The sequence below is a fragment of the Nomascus leucogenys genome, chromosome 4 (genome assembly GCF_006542625.1).
Source record: "Nomascus leucogenys isolate Asia chromosome 4, Asia_NLE_v1, whole genome shotgun sequence".
Lineage (NCBI taxonomy): Eukaryota > Metazoa > Chordata > Mammalia > Primates > Hylobatidae > Nomascus > Nomascus leucogenys.
In genome coordinates, this window is record NC_044384.1 from 56,375,900 (window position 1) to 56,397,401 (window position 21,502).

The 21,502-nt window shown below is 42.0% G+C and overlaps 1 protein-coding gene across 1 annotated transcript in view; it reads right to left on the minus strand.

The window, feature by feature from the left end:
* Positions 1-5,690: 5,690 nt before the first annotated feature.
* Positions 5,691-21,502, minus strand: part of RIOK3 (RIO kinase 3) — a 30,121-nt gene continuing 14,309 nt past the window's right edge. Inside the window, exons 7-13 of the mRNA XM_003262000.3 lie at positions 21,222-21,349; positions 15,171-15,368; positions 13,691-13,850; positions 11,714-11,794; positions 11,532-11,621; positions 9,408-9,515; positions 5,691-7,656 (exon numbers count right to left, since the gene is read on the minus strand). Of these exons, the coding sequence (XP_003262048.1) occupies positions 7,549-7,656; positions 9,408-9,515; positions 11,532-11,621; positions 11,714-11,794; positions 13,691-13,850; positions 15,171-15,368; positions 21,222-21,349 (873 nt within the window). The 3' untranslated portion in view covers positions 5,691-7,548. The remainder of the gene's footprint in view (positions 7,657-9,407; positions 9,516-11,531; positions 11,622-11,713; positions 11,795-13,690; positions 13,851-15,170; positions 15,369-21,221; positions 21,350-21,502) is intronic.

A 21,502-nucleotide genomic window follows, 5' to 3' on the forward strand; every position in this document is an offset into this window, starting at 1 on the left:
TAAAAATACAAAAATTAGCCTGGTGTAGTGGCACACACCTGTAATCCCAGCTACTCAGGAAGCTGGGGCAGGAGAATCACTTGAACTCAAGAGGCAGAAATTGCAGTGAGCTGAGATCACACCACTGCACTCCAGCCTGGGTGACAGAGCAAGACTCCATCTCAAAAAAAAAAAAAAGAAAGAAAGAAAGAAAAAAGAAGTGCTGTTTCCTAAAATTCAGATTCCTGGGCCCTATTCTGACATCCTTGCTTGGGAACGTATACTTTTAGTAAACCCATCACATGATTATTTTCAGCCAAACTGACACCTGTTCACAGACAAACATATGGGGACCACTAGTTAGTTGTGAAATTCAAACCTGAATATGAACTGTTAAACTAAATCAAGGCCAGGCACAGTGGCTCACGCCTGTAATCCCAGCACTTTGAGAGGCCGAAATGGGCGGATCACCTGTGGTCAAGAGATCGAGACCATCCTAGCCAACATGGTGAAACCCCGTCTCTACTAAAAATACAAAAATTAGCCAGGCGTGGAGGCGTGCACCTGTAATCCCAGCTACTCCGGAGGCTGAGGCAGGAGAAGCTCTTGAATCCAGGAGGTGGAGCTTGCAGTGAGCCCAGATTGCACCACTGCATTCCAGTCTGGGCGACAGAGCGAGACTCCGTCTCAAAAAAATAAATAAATAAATAAATAAACTAAATCAAAATAAAATATTAAAATAAAATCAAAATAAAAGATTTTCTCATGAATCCTCAAGTTTTGGCGCAGGTGGAACCCAAAAACATTAGAATATGAAAAAACAATTAGCAAATTAATTAAGATCTTCGTTTTCATTAATTGTGAAGGCAGTTCTTTTACCTTTTGTGAAGACATTGGAGAACAAGGCAGCTAGAACCTGAGAAGCCATGATTCTGTAGAGAGGGAAGCCTGGAGAAGGGAGGCTCACTTTTTTTTTTTTTTTTCGAGATGGAGTCTCGCCCTGTCACCCAGACTGGAGTACAATGGTGCCATCTTGACTCACTGCAACCACCGCCTCCTGGATTCAAGCGATTCTCCTGCCTCAGTCTCCCAAGTAGCTAGTATTACAGGCGCCTGCTACCACACCCGGCTAATTTTTTGTATCTTTAGTAGAGATGGTGTTTCACCATGTTGGCCAGGCTGGTCTTGAACTCCCCACCTTGTGATCCGCCCACTTCGGCCTCTCACAGTGCTGGGATTACAGGCATGAGCTACTTCAGCCAGCCGGAGGAGGACATTTGCTGCCACTTCTTTCCACAATGAACTTGCTGCTTTGAAAGCAGTGACTGAGAGGTTGAGACGCTGAGCAGAAAAGGAAAGCTAAGAAGCTGAAAAGCTGTTAAAACTTTTTTTAGGCACATTCAGGACTGGAACAGTAAAATCTGGGGTACAGAGCCTGCTAGAGGCAGTCCTGGGGCCCTGGAGGGGACTCCTACCTAGGAACAGGTCAACTAAAATAGGGGGAAAACTTAAGTGCAGCCTCGAGCCAGCTCTACCCTTGATGGATACCTGGCTGCCCTGCCCACCGCTGGGGTTACTGAATCAGCACTGAGTTCGTTAGTTTGTTTTTCTTCTCCTTTCTTAGTTTACTATGAGCCAATGTTTCCGGAGCCACCAAAAAAGCTCAGTGTACCTCCTGGTGTTTCAGATAAGCACTTGACATGCTTGTTTTCCTTTTATAGCAGCTTAAAATGTGCGTCTGACAGTTTCTAAAACCTAAAACAACACATAGGCTTTTCTGTTTATTTTTATTCTTATTTTTAAGTTCCGCTTTTCTGTTTTGCTGAGTTTTGTTTGCATTAATTTTTGTTTTATAGTCTCTGTTAGACTCTATGACAGATGTCTGAAGGCATATGTAGCCATATTTGTGTAGTGGCTCTCACTACTTGGCATGTTTTCAGATGGCTTTTACTTTGTTCTTTAAACTTTCTGAAGTCCTTTTTGTTTTAAAATGAGGATGAATAATATTTACAAAGAGCTATTTCTAAAGTACGTATTTGCTGGCAAATTTTGACTATGTATCACTGTTTTGGAACCTGCTTTTTCATTTCAGAAGTGTTTTATGTTTGAATGCATCTTTCTTTCTCTTCTTTCTTTCTTTCTTTCTTTCTCCTTTCTTTCTTTTTCTTTCTTTGTTTCTTTCTTTCTTTTTCTTCTTTTTTTTTTTTTGGCGACGGAATTTCCCTCTGCGGTCCAGGCTGGAGTGCAGTGGTGCAATCTCAGCTCACTGCAACCTCCACCCCCCGGGTTCAAGTGATTCTCCTGCCTCAGCCTCCCGAGTAGCTGGGATTACAGGCACCTGCCACCATGCCCAGCTAATTTTTGTATTTTTAGTAGAGATGGGGTTTTGCCATGTTGGCCAGGCTGGGCTTGAACTTTTGACCTCAGGTGATCCACATGCCCCGGCCTCCCAAAGTGCTAGTATTACAGGCGTGAGCCACCGTGCCGGGCCTGAATGCATGTGTCTCTCTACATTTGCATTTGCATGTACATATGTATATAACAAGTGTCAGGAGTAATGTATATGGTGATTGTCTTGTACTGTGGGTGATTTCTGCTCTTTTTCCCCTACGGTTGCCAGAAGGTTCAGGAGGGTCTCCAGATGCTGGTGAGACCCCCGCCCCAGTTGGTTTCCAGGTTCTTGACACCTTTTCGAGAAAGAATTCAGCGACAAGTCAGAATGAAGGGAAAGGCAAAAAGCTTTTATTGCAAAGTGACAGTATGCACTGAAGAGAGAAGTGCAGGCATGTTTGTGAGAATGAGTCACACAGAGGAAGTTTGGGTTTCTAATTTTATGGGTGTTTCTTTAATTAGGGGGTGAAATAATCATTTGGTATTCTGGAAGAGGGGGGATTTCAGGGACCCCCCTCTGTCCCACACCCCCAGGTACCACCCCCTTTCTCCCTGATTTGGGTTTGCACTGAAGAGTCATGGACATGTCACCCTGTCTCTGTTGCCCAGGCTGGAGTGCAGTGGCGTGATCTCGGCTCACTGCAACCTGTGTCTCCTGGGCTCAAGTGATCCTCCCGAGTAGCTGGACTACAGGCGTATGCCACCATGCCCAGCTATTTTTTATTTTTTTATTTTTTTATTTTTGGTAGAGAAGGGGTTTCACCATATTGGCCAGGATGGTCTCAATCTCTTGACCTCATGATCTGCCTGCCTCAGCCTCCCAAAGTGCTGGGATTACAGGCGTGAGCCATCATGCTCGGCCCAATGGGCCAAATACTAACAATAAGATCACCATTAATGGGACTAAAAGTGGTAAAACCAGGTAACAGAAAGTAGAGCAGCCTTAACGCATTCCCTTCGGAATTGGCCAAAAGGTTTTCCTTTCCAAAGGTGTGAAGTCCTTTTGCTTGGTCAGTTGTGCCTGAATTCCAAAGTAGGGGAAGGTATGGCGAGGCCAGCGTATCCCAGAGGCAGTGCTGATGGCCAAGCTTTCATTCTGGCCCATATTGATGCGGGGGTGGCGTGCTACAGGCCCCGGGTCCCTCATGTCCCCTAGTGGGGCCCCTATGGCCAAGAGACTTAAGAGTCAAAAAAACTTATTGCCAACTAAACATTCTAGACCAGATAGGAATGGAGGTGGGCAGGGACTCAAGCTCCAGCCTGTTTTTCCTTTGCTCCCCCTTTCCCTTTTGTGTGCACTTTTAGGTCTGAAGGTTTGTCCTTTCCTGCTGCCTTCTTTTTTGGCTTCGTTTCTACTTTTGCAGGAGCAAGGTTAGCGGACAACTGTGCCCATCTCCTCCTGGGCTTTTCCTTCACGGCCCCCTTGGCTGAGCTGACCTTCCTCTTGGGCATGTTGGTGGTGGGGAGGGGGCCTGCCAGGTGCCTACGGGCAATGGCGAAACCAGAGCCTTCTGGAAGCTGGGCTCACCAGCTACTGCTGTTCCTCCCACCACCCAAGCTGCCGAGACCTGTGGCACAGATTTTTTTCCCTCAAGTTTATAGCGCTATCTGTAGTAGCTCACTCATGTATTCTGTAATGAATACCCCACCTTCCCCACCCCTCCATCTGCCACTTTCTTATCTAACGAATTTGATCTTAACTCCTCAAAAAGCTAGCCAAGTCCGGGAGAAAGTTGGAAAGTTTAGGATGGTAAAAGTAACGCTGTTCCAAGCTGTTCCAAATGCAACGTTGTATTATTTTTACACTGGAAACAAATCGGAAAAGAATACAAACAACAGGCTTTCAAATTAGTAAACCGATGTCTCCAAATATAAAACACACTTTGATAACTTATTTTTATGTAATCCTGACAAAAATCCAATAGAAAAATATTGTCTTCAAAAACCTAAGGATCAAGGTTTGAAAATATAATCAGATGAGCTTTTCTCTGCTCCTATAGAGCTTGGAATTTCAAAAGGTACAGAAAACAATCTCTTCTGATGCCCAGAGCCCGAATGAGCAGTAAGAAACGTACTCCTAACACATCTTAGGGCCTATCGTCTTCATCTTCCTTAGGGTCTCCCGTGCTCAACATTTCCCCATCAGCTGCCTTGCTTCATCCTTTTTGTTCAAAGGTTTTTTTAAAAAGGAAATACCATATGCCAAGGGGAAAAAAATTGCAGGGATGTATGCCACACTGTAAACAATAGTCTTTGGAATATGAAGGACTTTTACTTTTCTTTTGAGACAGAGTCTCGCTCTGTTGCCCAGGCTGGAGTGCAGTGGCACCATCTCAGCTCCTCTGCCTCCTGAGCTCAAGTGATTCTCCTGCCTCAGCCTCCCAAGTAGCTGGGATTACAGGCATGTGCCACCACGCCCAGCTAATTTTTGTATTTTTAGTAGAGACAGGGATTCACCATGTTGGCCAGACTGGTGTCAAACTCCTGACCTCAGGTGACCTGCCCACCTTGGCTTCCCAAAGTGCTGGGATTACAGGCCTGAGCCACTGCGCCTGGCCGAGGGACTTTTACTTGAACATTTCTGAATTCCTACAATATTTAAATTCAAATAAATGACTTACTTTTGTAAGCAAGAAAAACTAATTTTTATGAAAAGGAAACTGGTAATTATCTTGTTGAAATAAAAGTTATCTAGTCATCCTTATTTTGATAACTTAATGGGAGATAAAATATCCCTATTTCCGTATTTTATATATTTTCATTTTATTAATTTATTTGAAACCAAATCTTTATCACTCAGGCTGGAGTGTAGTCGTGTGATCATAGCTCACTGCAGGCTTGATCTCCTGAGCTCAAAGAATCCTCCTGCCTCAGCCTCCCAAGTAGCTGGGACCAGAGATGCATGCCGCCACACCCACCTAATGTTTTGTAGAGATGAGGTCTGCTACGCTGCTCAGGCAGATCTCAAACTCCTAGGCTCAAGTGATCATACTGCCTCAGCATCCCAAAGTATTAGGATTACAGGTGTGAGCCAGCACGCCCAGCTGGTATTTGACTTTTTATTTACTTAGCAAACCAATATTTTTCACTTTCTTTTTCTACTGTGGGAAAAAATCTACTCTCTAATCTACAAGGTGGGGTGGGGGGCGTGAAAACCTATTTGTAATGTGAAGTAGGCCATTTGAGATTGAAATCTAACAATGAGAAGTTGATGGGGAATAATCTACTTAAAATAGTATTGCTTAACTTTATACAGAAACGGCAACTTGGTACCAGGACATAAGTTAATATAAGGAACAGGAAGACACCACACGAAGAACCAATTTTAAAATGATCTCTTTTTAATTTCTTAAAAAGCACATTCACAGCACACTCCAAGAATGCCACACAGCAGTGGTTTGCTGCTCTGTCAGAGTATGTCAGGAAACAAAACAAAGAAAGTTTTAAATGCTAAAGGTTTTAAAAATTAGTTCTCTGAAATTTCTGTAAAGCCAGTATCACCAGTCCTCTAAATCTTTATTTTGGAATAGTAAACCTTTCAAAAATGTAATCAGCATCTACCCAAAATCACACCTCTCTGAAATGCAATTAAAAGCTATCAACAAAAACAAAAATAAATATTTTTCTAGAAAGAACATATTTGGCATTTTAAAATAATGTTAAAAACAGCTTTCTCAAATGTAAATGATGTCTAGATTTTTACTTTCTATTACCAGACAGAAGGTTTGGATCTTTAGTGGTTCCAATCTGACTTCAGTAATAGGAGGCATGATTACATTGAAGTTAATGAACTTCAATCCTAACAAAGCCAATATACTTTTCTAGCACAGTGATTGCTTTTTCAAAGTGGTGTCCAGCACGTACTAAAAACTACTAAGAGTAAGGCCAGATAGCTCAAATTAGTTGATTAATTTGGTATCCAAATTGGGTTTGTTGTTTTTTTTCCTGGAGACGGAGTTTCCCTCTGTCACCCAGGCTGGAGCGCAGTAGCATGATCTCAGCGCACTGCAACCTCCACCTCCCGGGTTCAAGTGATTCTCCTGTCTCAGCCTCCTGAGAAGCTGAGATTACAGAGACGTGCCACCACACCCGGCTAATTTTTGTATTTTTAGTAAAGACAGGGTTTTGCCATGTTGCCCAGGCTGGTCTTGAACTCCTGACCTCAAGTGATCCACCCGCCTTGGCCTCCCAAAGTGCTAGGATTACAGGTTTGAGCCATCGTGCCTGGCCCCCAAATTGTTTTATATATACCTTTCATCCTTAGATTTAATATTTCTAATTTGTGATATTTCCCTGAAAATCAATCAAGTACACAGTTTTAGTGAAATATAAACTGAATTTTGCTTCATTAACTAAATTAAAATATGTCAAACATGGTTAAATCTTATATTCTGTCCTTTCAGATAATTTACATTTTATTGATAAATGTAGATTAGCCACACCATGAGTTATATCCTAACCATTTTACCTAAATGTAGAAAAGCTGAAAGTTGACTGGATAGTTAAAAAGCTGTTATATAGTTATCTCTTTCAGAAACCTATGATGCCTTTTCTTAGATATAAGTATGGAAAAAGAATTCTGTTCATTTTCATGATATATCAACAAAAATTACATGACTTATGTCGATTTCTGTCAGCCATTCTGAAACCAAATTTCCATTTGTTCTACCCACTAAAGAGCACACATTTTCCTTTAGAATCATGGCCACAGTCTGGAAACATAATTGAGAAAGGCTAACTCTGGGCCAATAAAATATTCAAGGAAAGACGCAACACAAAACAGGGAGGTGAATAAAGCAAGTATGTTGTAAAATCCTCCCTTGTAAACACATCTGTCCTTTCCTCCCATATTTGGAAATGTTACCTAAGTTTTAAAAATTATCATCAAGATATTTTACACCACAAGTCACATAAAATTAGGTCTACTTCAGCCAGATAACCTATAGCTGTTAAAGAATTATATTATCCTATTCATAAGATGAGAGGTAGTGACATTTTATTCTCTCAATGCCGAGCTAAAAATTCCACACATCTGGCACATGGGTTACAAGGGGGAAAAGCACAGAAGCACCATTGCCCACTCCTCATGTTTTGGTATTTCAGGTCACCCATAACTTCATTTGCTATTGGCAGCTGACAATCACTGCCGTGTTAACACTGAAGCAGTGGGTATTAGTGCTATTCATCATATAGTAGTGGTGGGTCTCCATCATCTTTCAAAAATGAAGCAGCTTTCCTTCCATTCTTCTGAACGTGATCTTCATTCATTTTCTCCAAAGCTTCTATCTACAAAAATAATACATTGAATCCATTTGTCAAAATCCTACTTTTCACAGAAACCATATTTTAGATTGTGCTAGTAATTTTTTTCTTTTTTTGAGATGGAGTCTCACTCTGCTGTCCAGGCTGGAGTGCAGTGGTGCAATCTCGGCTCACTGCAACCTCTGCCTCCTGGGTTCAAGCAATTCTCCTGCCTCAGCCTCCCTAGTAGCTGGGACACATGTGCCACCACACCAGCTAATTTTTGTATTTTTAGTAAAGACGGGTTTCACTACGTTGCCCAGGCTGGTCTCGAACTCCTGACCTCAGGTGTTCCACTCGCCTTGGCCTCTCAGAGTGCTAGGATTACAGGCGTGAGCCACTGTGTCCAGCCAATTTTTTTATTTTTTATTTTTTAATGGAGTTTATGTTGCTCAGGCTGGTTTCAAACTCCTGGGCTCAAGAGATCCTCCCTCCTTGGCCTCCCAAAGTGTTGGGATAACAGGGATAACAGGAGTGAGCCGCCATGCCTGACTAAGCCAGTAATTTTCACTCTCTTAAAAACTAGGTTATTCCTAATGATTCTGCCTTTGAGTTGAAATTACTGTGTGTGTGTATGTGTGTGTGTGTGTGTGTGCACGCACACACGTGCATGCGTCCAAGTATACACACATAGTCATACATACATGTATTTTTTTTAACTTGATTACAAGGGTCAGTATTTACTATCTTTATCCAGCTAGCAATTGGAATCATCTATGTTTTGAAATGTATTCTATAAAACATTCCAGAAACAGGAAAAAGAAAATTCAGCATTCATCAAACAACAGTATCACTTACTCACTGAGCAACTGTATTGTGCTGGAAGCTGAATTTACCATCTTTCTGTTATTTCTCTCTAGCCTTAGGCTAGGCACAGCTTACCCAAACTCAAGTCATCCCGGGAATTTCTGGAACAGACTCAGTAATCACTCTCCGCTTTGGTATAATGTTGGGAAGAATTAACTGCTATTTCACCTTTTAGATTTTGTTCAATTTTAAGAGACTTTCTCTGGAGGAAGCTTTTTCATGGTTCTCTAGATCTGATATTATAACTGGGTATTTCCAAAGATGGGCACTTCTAACTTTCTATGTTTAGTAAAGGGCAGGGACCACATGTTACTGCTTTTTCTATCACTCAGTGTTTATCAACTTCCTCATTCATTAAATAGGGGAAATAGGAGTCTACTGGAAATGTACAGTTTGCCCATCTTAACCAAATGGTGCCCTCCGTGAAGAAATGTTTTGCTGTGTGTGTATTCTGAATTTTAAGTATAGAATAAAACAGGCCGGGCACAGTGGCTCATGCCTGTAATCTCAGCACTTTGGGAGGCCAAGGGGGGTGGATCCCTTGAGGCCAGGAGTTCAAGACCGGCCTGGCTAACATGGCGAAACCCTGTCTCTACCAAAAATACAAAAATTAGCCAAGCATGGTGGCACACACCTGTAATCCCAGCTACTCAGGAGCCTGAGGCAGGAGAATCGCTTGAACCCAAGAGGCAGAGGTTGCAGTGAGCCAAGATCACGCCACTGCATTCCAGCCTGAGTGACAAACCAAGACTCCATCTCAAAAAAAAAAAAAAGAAAAGAAAAAACCAAAAACATCTTAAGAAAAGAAAAATCTCAAATTAATTTTGTTTTTTGGGAAAGGGAGGATAAAACTAGCTCTGGGTTTCAGTTATCTCCTCTATGCAGTTCTGCATGACCAGCAAGGTAAAAAACAGCAGTTTATCACATACCTCAGCTAAAAAGTCAGCTTCATTATCTGCTGAGATGTTTAAGCCTGAAACAGCATTGAAGAGTTCTCGTTCACTAAGGGCTTCCTTGACTCCTCCTTTCTGGAAAAACTAGCAAGGAAATACAAGAAAGTCAGTAAGAAGTATTAGCAATGTTCTCTTATAAACTAAAAACAGGGAGCAGCACATTTATAAAAAGACTTGGATGCATGCACGTGTGCACACACACACACAGTAATTTCAACTCAAAGGCAGAATCATTAGGTAGGAATAACCTAGTTTTTAAGAGAGTAAAAATTACTGGCTCAGCCAGGCATGGCGGCTCACTCCTGTTATCCCTGTTATCCCAACACTTTGGGAGGCCAAGGAGGGAGGATCTCTTGAGCCACTACATTCCTTCTCTCATTTCTCAACCATCGATTTTCCTACTTCCAAGCTGGACTATGCTCAGGTTCTAGTTGCTTTTCATCGTCTCACACATCCATTCTGCCTTCTGGATTTAGCTCATACCACTGCACCTTCTATAGCTATAAAAATGAGTGCTATATATAAAACCACTTGGCATTGCTTTGGATATGTAAAGGAAATACTTTCACTAAACCCCAGAAATTAAAAATTTCAAGCAGGCTCAGAGGTTATTTCCAATATGAAGTCACTCTATCCTTTAGAAAGATCATTCCTATCTGAATCTACTGCCAACAATTCATTTCCCTTAGAAATACCAAACAAGTGTGACCCAACCCTGTGCTTACTAAATTTTACCTTATATATATATATGCTTTGTTTTTTTTAAGAGACAGGGCCTAGCACTGTCATCCAGGCTGGAGTGCAGTGGCACAATCATAGCTCGCTATAATCTTGAACTTCTGGACTCAAACAATCCTCCTGCCTCAGCCTCCCTAGTAAAACAGCCTCCCAGTTAAAGCAGCTAGGACTACAGACATGTTCCACCACACCCAGCTACTTTTTAAATTTTTTTGTAGAGATAGGCGTCTCACTATGTTGCCCAGGCTGGTCTCAAACTCCTGGGCTCAAGCAATCCTCCCTCCCTGGCTTCCCAAACCGTTGAGATGATAGGCGTGAACCACCATGCCCAGCCACCTAATCTTCTTACCCTGCTTCACAGTGACAGTGATCAGACACTGTCCCACAATGGAGACTGTCCCTCTTTCAATGGTAATAATGGCAGCAAGCATACAGGCACACCATATACCAGCTTCTGTTTAAGCACTATGCACACATTAAATGTCTGCTCGACTGCTTATATGCAAGGAGCCAAAACACTCACTTATTCCCTTTAACATTTTTTTTTTTTTTTTTTTTGGAGAAGGAGTCTTGCTCTGTCACCCAGGCTGGAGTGCAATGGCGCAATCTTGGCTCACTGCAACCTCTGATTCCCAGGTTCAAGTGATTCTCCTGCCTCAGCCTCCCAAGTAGCTGGGATTACAGGCACACGCTACCGCACCCAGCTAATTTTTTTGTATTTTTCATAGAGACAGCGTTTCACCATGTTGGCCAGGCTGGTCTTGAACTCCTGACCTCAGATGATCCACCCACCTTGGCCTCTCAAAGTGCTGGGATTACAGGCATGAGCCACCGCACCCAGCATTTTTTTTTTTTTTTTTTTTCGAGACGGAGACTCGCTCTGTTGCCCAGGCTGGGTGGAGTGCAGTGGCACGTTCTTGGCTCACTGCAACCTCTGCCTCCCAGGTTCAAGTGAGTCTCCTGCCTCAGCCTCCCAAGTAGCTGGGATTACAGGCGCCTGCCACCACGCCTGGCTAATTTTGCATTTTTAGTAGAGATGGGGTTTCACCATGTTGGCCAGTCTGGTCTTGAACCTCTGACATCAAGTGATCCACCTACCTCGGCCTCCCAAAGTGCTGGGATTACAGGCATGAGCCACCGTGCCTGGCACCCCTTGAACATTTTACCCAACTGTGAGACATGGAATCAAATTCTTGCAAAATGAAATATGACAAATTGATCTTTATATCCTTGTCCTGAAAGCAGCCCGTATCCCTTCCTTCAATTTCTAAGAATATGGTCCTCTTACTTATCTTAGGAGTGAGAAAAATACCTGCAGCTGTTACATCCAACAAAAAAAGGCATATTGGTTTACACATCTACCTGCGAGACATTCCTGCAGTCCCGGAACAGGAACTCCAGGCCATGAGGGTGGGTAGGTTCTACCGACTGACTGACATCGATCAACCAGACCTATTTCAATACAGAACACAAACTGATGTACTTACATTTTAAATTTTACTTAAAGTAATTAAATCTGAATGTTAACGAAATGTTCTCCTCACCTTTCCAGCATGCCACAGCATGTTATACTCACTGAGGTCAGCATGGACAAGCGTACATTCATGATATAACTGCCGCATCAACTGTGAAGGCACACATTAGGAAACTAATAAATTAAGTGGTATTATTGATGATGACAACCCTGAAAGTTTTTTTTTTTTTGGAGACAGTCTCACTCTGTCGCCCAGGCTGGAGTGCAGTGGTGTGATCTCGGCTCACTGCAAGCTCCGCCTCCCGGGTTCACACCATTCTCCTGCCTCAGCCTCCCAAGTAGCTAGGACTATAGGCACCCACCACCACTCCTGGCTAATTTTTTGTATTTTTTTTTTAGTAGAGATGGGGTTTCACCATGTTAGCCAGGACGGTCTCAATCTCCTGACCTCGTGATCCGCCCGCCTCGGCCTCCCAGAGTGCTGGGATTACAGGCATGAGCCACTGTGCCCAGCCCCCGCAAAGTCTTATAGTAGAAATCAACATTAATACATTTGTTTGACAGCCTTAATAGAATTAAATAGAAAAGTTTCATCACTATTTAATCTCTTCCCCAGCCACTCCACCTCCCAAAGAGGCCAGAAAAACATACTTGATTTTCCTTTCAATGTTTACCTTTGGAGGCAGAGAAAGTGGGTCACCTTTCTAGCTATATCTTTAAAAATTAATTTGGATTAAAATTTCCATAACTAGATCAATGGCTGCATTACATGACAGCTTCAAGTGGAGATTGCATAAAGTAGCACATTAAGTTCCTCCAGTGTTCAATTAAAACACAGAGGGATAATGGCAGTATTAGAAGCATTTTCTCAACCTAGAAGGCCCTCAGATTGAATTCAGTTGCTATTTCAAAGCATGTAGTTTCCTTGAGATTCCCGACATGTGCCTTCCAACTTAACACCTGTATTCCCTACTGTTTTCAATTTTCATCATCACTCTCTTATGATGAGACCAGACCTGCTTTCTTTCCTTCACTGTTAAAGCTATAACATTCAATGGCTGGGTGTGGTGGCTCACACCAGTAATCCCAGCACTTTGGGACACTGAGGCAAGAGGATCACTTGAGCCCAGGAGTTTGAGACCAGCCTGAGCAACATAGTGAGACCCTGTCTCTTATTTGAAAAAAAAAAAAAAAAAAAAAAAAAGTCCCAAAAAACTGTAACATTCATGAAAGCACACAAACTAATGAGGCACTTTGCTAAATGTACTAACAGCAAATTTTATTTAATGAAGTTTGGTGAAAAATAGCTTCATGCACTATGTCACTAATCCTAGCAATGACGACTTCCCTGGTTAAGTCTGTAAGTTTTCTAAAACTATTTAAGACACGCATATATTGATAGAAAAACAACTCTTCAGTGTTAACATTCTTTCACAAACTTCAGCTTGTCTTTGTTATAGCACCTTGAAATAGCACTATTTAAGAAACTTGGGGTTTTTTGTTTGTTTTTTAAGAGATAGGGTCTTGCTCTATTTCTTGCCCAGGCTGGAGTGCAGTGGTACAATCATAGCTCACTGCTGCCTTAAATTCCCGGGTGCAAGTGATCCTCCCACCTTAGACTCCCGAGTAGCTGGGACTACAGGTGTGTGCCACCATGCCCAGCTAATTTTTAATTTTTTTTTTTTTTTTTTGAGACAGAGTCTTACTCTGTCACCCAGGCTGGAGTGCAGTGGTGCAATCTTGGTTCGCTGCAACCTCCACCTCCCTGGTTCAAGCAATTCCTGTGCCTCAGCATCCCGAGTAGCTGGGATTATAGGCACAAGCCCAGCTAATTTTTTTTGTATTTTTAGTAGAGACAGGGTTTCACCATGTTGCCCAGGCTGGTCTCAAACTCCTGGGCTCAAGTGATCCTACTGCCTCAGCTTCCCAAAGTTCTAGATTACAAGTGTGAGTCACCATGCCTGGCTTCTTTAAGGAAATTTTTTTAAAGTTTAGAGGAAATATTTTTTAAAGGTAGTGTGTGAATGCTTTTAAAAGCACAACTTACATGAAGAGTTTGATAGTAGGCTTCTTTCATTTCTTCACTATTGAGCTTTACTTCTTTTAATTTAAGGGCTGGAACTTGATCATGGCCAATAAAAGACATAACTAAAATGTGTTTCTTCAGTAGTACAACTGTTGGACAAGGAATTCCAGCTCTCTGCATTCTATACAGAAAGAAATGATTCAGAATATACAGATCAGAAGGAGATAAAATATGTCATTTATTCAATAAATATTTAATCAGGGCCTGCAATGAGCTGGCACTATGTTCTACCCTGGTGATGTGGGAATACAAAGACAGTAAAACACAGCCTCTGCCCGTAGAGAACTCAGGGACTGATGGAAATGACAGACAAGTAAAGAGACAATTACAGTTACGCACTGGCAGAGGTGTGGGTAGGAGCTACAGGAGCACACAGCACCAAGGATGGCTTATTAGAAGAAGAGGTAGGAAACAGGAATTAGCCACATGAAGACAGTGCAAGGGAATGCAGGGAGGTGTTCAAGAGCAGTCCATTTGGGGAATGTATATCAATCAACATAGCTGGATCTGTGAGTAGGAGGAAGGGCAATGTGGGCTAAGGCTACAGAGACAGGCAAGCTCCACTATGGAAAACTGTTGAAGAATTTTAAGAAAGGCAGGAATTTCAGGAGTACAGAAAAGAGACTGGAGGACAGCAAGACCTTCTAGAAAATGATTCTACCTGGAATTAATTAATTAATTGAAAAAACATTTTTTTTTTTTTTGAGACAAGGTCTCGGGAGTCTAATGTTTCCAGGCTGGTTTTGAACTCCTAGGTTCAAGCAGTCCTCCCATCTCAGCCTCCCAAGTAGCTGGGAGTACACGTGCACACCATGCCTGGCTTATTTTGGTGGGGAACTCCCAGTAGAAGAATTTTGTAACTGATATATATGAATAGTTACTTTTGAAAGCAAATATCTTTAGAAAATAACAAACTAAAATTAAGCTTTTAATAAATTAAGATAATAGAAAGGTTTTTAATGAGAAGGACTATTACTGAATTTCTTGGTTGATAAAACAAATTCTTTGATAGAAAATGAATTGCTTAGAAAATTCAGATACAAGTATAAAAATTAAAACAAAATGTAATTTGATTGGTAAGAACTTACTCCCACAAAATTAACAAAAGTAACAAACATTTTCTGAAACAAAAAAGAAACCTTTTTTTTTATGCTAAGCCTAATTGGATGCTGGAAGTTTTACTTCTTGATAAAAGCAATTTAAAAATGGCATTTAGATATATGATAAAGTGTCTAAGGCAGAAAATGCCCAGATTTCCCTCAAGCTTCATTGAGGAAAGAAAAAAGAAAATGGCTTTTTCATCCTAAAAGTATGAATCAAGGTCATACACCTGGCCTTTCATTTTATTTCTATAAATGAATTTAAAAGAAAGCATGGATTTTTTTATCCTAACGAAAAAGGTATTTACCCAAGATTACGTCTAGCACAATATTTTCTTTACCTTGTGAGATTGTGCATTTCTTTTTCTGCCCACATGCGGATGATCTTACGTGGATTTAGTTTACTGAAGCGATCTTTAAACCTGAAATCATCTTTAATATATTTGTCACGATTCTTAAACTCATTAAGGGTTGTTTTAAATACCTTGATGGCACATTCTGTAGGTATAACTTTACTATCTTCCTTTTCATCTTCCATGCTAAGTGGAAGAAAAAAAATCAAGTCAGTACAAGTTGCCAGCTCACTAGTACAACAATTTCAAAATAAAGATTCTGTAACATTAAATTAGATCTACCTTCTCTCAGTGTCAAGTCTTGTTTTTTTAAGCGTTTAGGTTTTGGATCTTAATAAAGCCTTAGGTTTTGGTTTGATTGTTTAAATAAAATATACTTTCAAATAAATTGTCAACCAATTTTCAACCATCTATCACATAATGTTCTTCACTTAATGACTACGGAATCAAGCTTGAGATACAATGAAGACATATGCACTTGAAAATAGGCTACGGTCTTCCCAATATGGTTCAGGAGCAAAATTCAATAAAAGCAACAAATAAAACAGCTTTTTAAAACATAACTCTCACTCCTAGCAGACATATAAAGGTGAATCAAATGGTTCCTGCCCCACAAGTCTGCAAGAAGTGGCAACAGAGAACAAAAGAAGTACATGAACAGGAAAGGTCCCTTTTCATTGGAAAGGTCAGGCAAGACTTCACGGCACAAGTGCCATCTGAAACAGAAACAGGACAATGGGTAGGATTTGAACAGCATGAACAAAAGCAGAGGCAGGAAACCACAGGACATGTCTGAGGAACAACAAACACTATAGTTAAGACTTGGCTGGAGAGAGAGAATGAAAAAAAATTAGAGCTAAAGGACAGGACAGAGGCACATCTGTGAAGAGCCTGGACAAATTCCTAGAGGTGATGGGGAATCGCAAGGGTTTCTGTGTATGGCACTCTCAAATGCGTGCTTCATGAAGATCGAGTGAACGATACTGTCAGCATGGAAGGGCACAGGGACAGGCTAGAGGTGTGGGGTCGACTCAGGATGCTACTGCAATAGTCCCCCAATAGTGAACTTCAGTCATGATGGTGGCAGTGGGAATGAAAAGGTGGATGGAATGAGAAACAGTATTAATATTTACCTTTAAACATCTGATAGGATGTTAATCTGGGAAAGAAACGAACTATATTTCCAAAGGACAGAATGTGAATCAAACCTCCTGCTGTACCATATTCTCCCAGCTGACTCCTCTTCCGTTTAGTCTCAAAAGGTTAAAGTCCTTCACCTGGTTCTAAGAAACCTCCCTTCTCTTCCTGGGCAATTTCACTTAGCCCCATGGCTCTAAATATCATCTCTATATAGACAACTCCCACATTTCTTTCTTTTTTTTTTTTTTGTTTGAAACAGAGTCTCACTTTGTCACCCAGGCTAGAGTACAGTGGTGTGATCCTGGCTCACTGCAACCTCCACCTCCAGGGTTCAAGCTATTCTCCTGCCTCAGCCGCCTGAGTAGCTGGGATTACAGGCACGTGCCACCACGTCCAGCTAATTTTTGTATTTTTAGTAGAGACGGGGTTTCGTCATGTTGGCCAGGCTGGTCTCAAACTCCTGACCTCAGGTGATCCACCCATCTCGGCCTCCGAAAGTGCTGGGATTACAGGCGTGAGCCACCGTGCCTGGCCGATAACTCCCACATTTCTATCTCAGTCCTGACTTTCCCTAGAACTTCGGGCCCATTTATCCAACACCTACGTGACATCACTTAGAAGTCTAACAGGCATCTCAAATTTAATATGCCCAAAACAAAACTCATGCTGAGTCCTCACCCTACCCTTCCCCAGGCTCTCACCTCGTCAAACAGCACCACCATCAGCTGCTCTAGCCCAGAATCTATCCTCCTACACCCACTTCCAATCCAACAGCGTGTGCTGTTCTCTCTGCCTTCAAAACACACACCAACGCTCTCCTACTCTTCACTTCCACTACCGCCCTCCCTAGTCCAACCCTTCGCCATTTCTCACTTCAACTACTACAACGTTTTAACTGATCTTACTGCTTCTTCTCTTCTCCTCCTATAACTCATTTTCCACACAGCAATCTTTTTAAAATAAGAATCAACTCATAGCTTTGGTTCCAGAGCAGTCAAAGAGCAGACTCCTTACCCTGGCCTACAAAATCCTACCTGGTCCAGCCCCTGCTTATTCCTCCAGCCCCCTCTCTCCCATTCACATCCTATGCTCCAGGGAGACTGGGTTTCTTACGCTTCCCTCAAAGATACTAACTTTGTACCTGTCCTAAGGCATTAGCACTAGCTGTTCTCTAGTCCAGAATGCCCATCCACCTGATCTTTGATGTATCCTAGATGTGTCACTCACATGTCACTTCATTGGAGAAGCGTTCCCTGTCCTACTAATAAAGCTAGTCAGCCTGTCACTATGACATCATCCTATTTTAACTATCTGCATAGCACATATCTGATATTTTTTGTTTATTATTGTCATGGAGAGGGGTTGATGGGGGAAGCACATTCCATTAGACCAGAGACCTTCCTTGTACCATTCATTGCTGTATCCCTAGTACCTGCTCAACTATTTGGTTAACAGATGACACAATTTTCAGGGAGACAGATTAGAGACTCTATTCAGAGAAGAAATCTCTAATAACTTAAAAGACATTATGACAGAATAGGCTAGATTTTGAGATAAGCTCCTTTCATTGGACTAGTTTAACCACATAGTAGGTGAGGCCCTAGCAAAAATGCCATACAAGAGATCCCTTACTTGGAAGGTCTCTAGGGTCGAGTCCAATTTGTAAGATTTGCCTTGTCATTGTCCTACTACCAAAAGATCCTGTTTCTTAGCAAATGACACATCCCTCTGCCTAGCTTTTAAGGTTCTCCTTACCAATTTCCAGTTTGCTTACACCACTTTACTTCCTACTACCTCTAAGCACATACCTTCCTAATCTTCTCAGTGCCTCAACTTCAACCCTCCCACCCTTAGCCTTTTTCTTAAAGAATTAAACATTACAGATGATGCTGAAGTGCCCTCTGATTACCATTCCCCATCTTAACTCACCAGAGGCAATAACTATCATAAATGCTGTATTTCTAGTCTCTTTTAAAAGATAATATATAAGTATCCACAAGCATCTATAAACATCTCTGTAATTTTCTGTATGACTTAAAAAATTTAAATAGATGATATACTGTATATATATTCTGCAACTAGCTTTTTATGCTCAACATTGGATTTTTTTTTTTTTTTTGAGACGGAGTCTTGCTCTGTCACCCAGGCTGGAGTGCAGTGGTGCGATCTCGGCTCACTGCAAGCTCCGCTCCCAGGTTCACGCCATTCTCCTGCCTCAGCCTCCCAGGTAGCTGGGAGTACAGACACCCACCACCATGCCCGGCTAACTGTTTTGTATTTTTTAGTAGAGATGGAGTTTCGCTGTGTTAACCAGGATCGTCTTGATCTCCTGACCTCGTGATCCGCCCGCCTCGGTCCCCCAATGGATTTTTTTTTTAACCTATTTTTGAAATCCAGATTGAGATCCAACTTCATTATGATATCTTCCCTGAATGTGCCTGGCAATGATCTTGTTCTATTCGCTATTCCTATCCCATATAAGGTCTCGTTTGCATAACTGGGTACTCTATTATGTAATTATCTTTCATTGACCATAATGGTTCTTACTGTAATGTTCTCCTTTTAGCTAAAGCTTAAGCTCTTTGAGAGTAAAAAATATGTCTTATATTTTATTCCCTGAGTAATCTAGCACAAATTACTGTTTGAATAATTGTTGATTGCCTGACCAACCTGAGAGTGACAGAAACCAGAGCTTTGACCCAGGCACAGTGGCCCACGCCTGTAATCCCAGCACTTTGGGAGGCTGAGGCAGGTGGATCACAAGGTCAGGAATTTGAGACCAGCCTGGCCAAAATGGTGAAACCCCGTCTCTACTAAAAATACAAAAATTAGCCGGGCATGGTGGTGTGCGCCTGTAATCCCAGCTACTGGGGAGACTGAGGCAGGAGAATCACTTGAACCTGGGAGACAGGATGCAGTGAGCCAAGATTGCGCCACTGCACTCCAGCCTGGGTGACAGAGCAAGACTCCATCAGAAAGAAAGAAAGGAAAGAAAGAAAGAAAGAAAGAAAGAAAGAAAGAAAGAAAGAAAGAAAGAAAGAAAGAAAGAAAGAAAGAAAGAAAGGAAAGAAAGGAAAGAAAGGAAAGAAAGGAAAGAAAAGAAAGAAAAGAAAGAAAAGAAAGAAAAGAAAGAAAAGAAAGAAAGAAACCAGAGCTTTGTGGAAAGCAAAACTCCCAGCCCCCTTGGTGTGCACACCCTGCATAATACCTCCTTCCCTTGAGCACGTGTGGGATAGCCACTCCCTGGTTAGGTTATGTGGCAAAGGTGATGGTCTAGTCATTCCCATGATAACATCCCACTAAGTCTCAGTCTTAGCAGACTGGGGAGATTCTCCTGCTGGCTTTGACGGTGTGAGAGCTTGTATGTGAAGGGGCCTGTGAGACGGCCCCATGGCAAGGAACTGCAGGGGCCTAGAGGAGTTGAGAGCAGCCCACTGCTGACAGCCAACAAGCAAGTGGGACCTCAGTCCTGTAGCTGCAAAGAACTGAAAGGTGGCCAAAGGAAGAGGACGCCAAGCTCCAGAAAGGAACACAGCCTGGCCAACACCTAGACTGCAGGCTTGTGAAACCCTGAAGAGAGAACCTAGTTAAGCCGTGCCTGGATTCTGTCAACAGAAACTACGAGATAATAAATGGATGCTGTTTTGGCTGCTAAGTCTGTGGCAATTTGTTATGTACCACAGAAAACTAACAAACTTTTAAAAGCATTTACTTTTAGCTGTAGAAAACTGAATGTTCTCTAGTTTTGCTAACTTAGAAATGTCAAACTACAGATTATGATACCAACTCCACCAGAAAGACTGATCATTTATTATATTAGAGTATATTAAGTATAACAGGCCAGGCGCAGTGGCTCACGCCTGTAATCTTGGCACTTTGGGAGGCCAAGACGGGTGGATCACCTGATGTCAGGAGTTTGAGACCAGCCCGGCTAACATGGTGAAAGCCCGTCTCTACTAAAAACACACAAATTAGCCGGGCGTGGTGGAGCATGCCTGTAATCCCAGCTACTTGGGAGGCTGAGACAGGAGAATCGCTTGAACCCAGGAGGTGGAGGTTGCAGTGAGCCGAGATTGCGCCACTGTACTCCACCCTGGGCAACAAGAGCAAAACTCCATCCCCCCACCCAAAAAAAAAGAGGAGTATATTGAGTATAACAGAAAATGGACAAAGGATAAACAAGAGAGAAGACAAGAAAAAGAAATACAAATGGCCAATAAAGCACTTGAAAAAAATGTACAACTTAATCATAATTAAATAAATGCACACCAAAATACCAAGATGTTGCTTTTCATCTTTCACACTGACAAAAAGCATTAGATTTGATAATACTAAACACTGATAAAGATGAGGAAGGCCGGAAGCGGTGGCTCACGCCTGTAATCCCAGCACTTTGGGAGGCTGAGGCGGGTGGATCACCTAAGGTCAGGAGTTTGAGGCCAGCCTAGCCAACATGGCGAAACCCTGTCTCTACTAAAAATACAAAAATTAGCCAGGCGTGGTGGCATGTGCCTGTAATCCCAGCTACTCTGGAGGCTGGGACAGGAGACCTTGCTTGAACCCGGGAGGCAGAGATTGCAGTGAGCCGAGATCACGCCACTGCACTCCAGCCTGGGGAACAAGAGTGAAACTCCATCTCAAAAAATAACAATAATAATAATATACGCATTGAAAAAAACTGGAGAAGTCTACCCAAAATTATTAATGATTATCTCTGGGTGGTGGTATTAGGATGATTGTGTTTTTTATACATTCCTACACTGCCTAGACTTTCTACAATAACACTTTAAAAATTACTCTGCTTGCCATGCAGCATTATTTTGATTCTGTGTAAATTCATTAATCTTGGGGAGAAGAGACTAAGTTTTCATATCATGGTATCATATTTTGCTCATTTACCTCCCTCCATATGCATGAAAGACAACAGACTCCTTTCCTGTACTAATACAGCCAGTGATTGTCTCCAACATTCCAGAGTTGACCATTTTATACATAAGTAAACGTGTCTTAGGATCAACTGCTTTCTCCTGCAAGAGATAAAGCACTGTAAGTGAAAATGACTGCTAATCACAAAATATTTTCTGAGCCACTTCTAATAACTTTTTATTTTTTTTTTTGAGACGGAGTCTTGCTCTTGTCACCCAGGCTAGAGTGCAATGGCACCATCTCTGATCACTGCA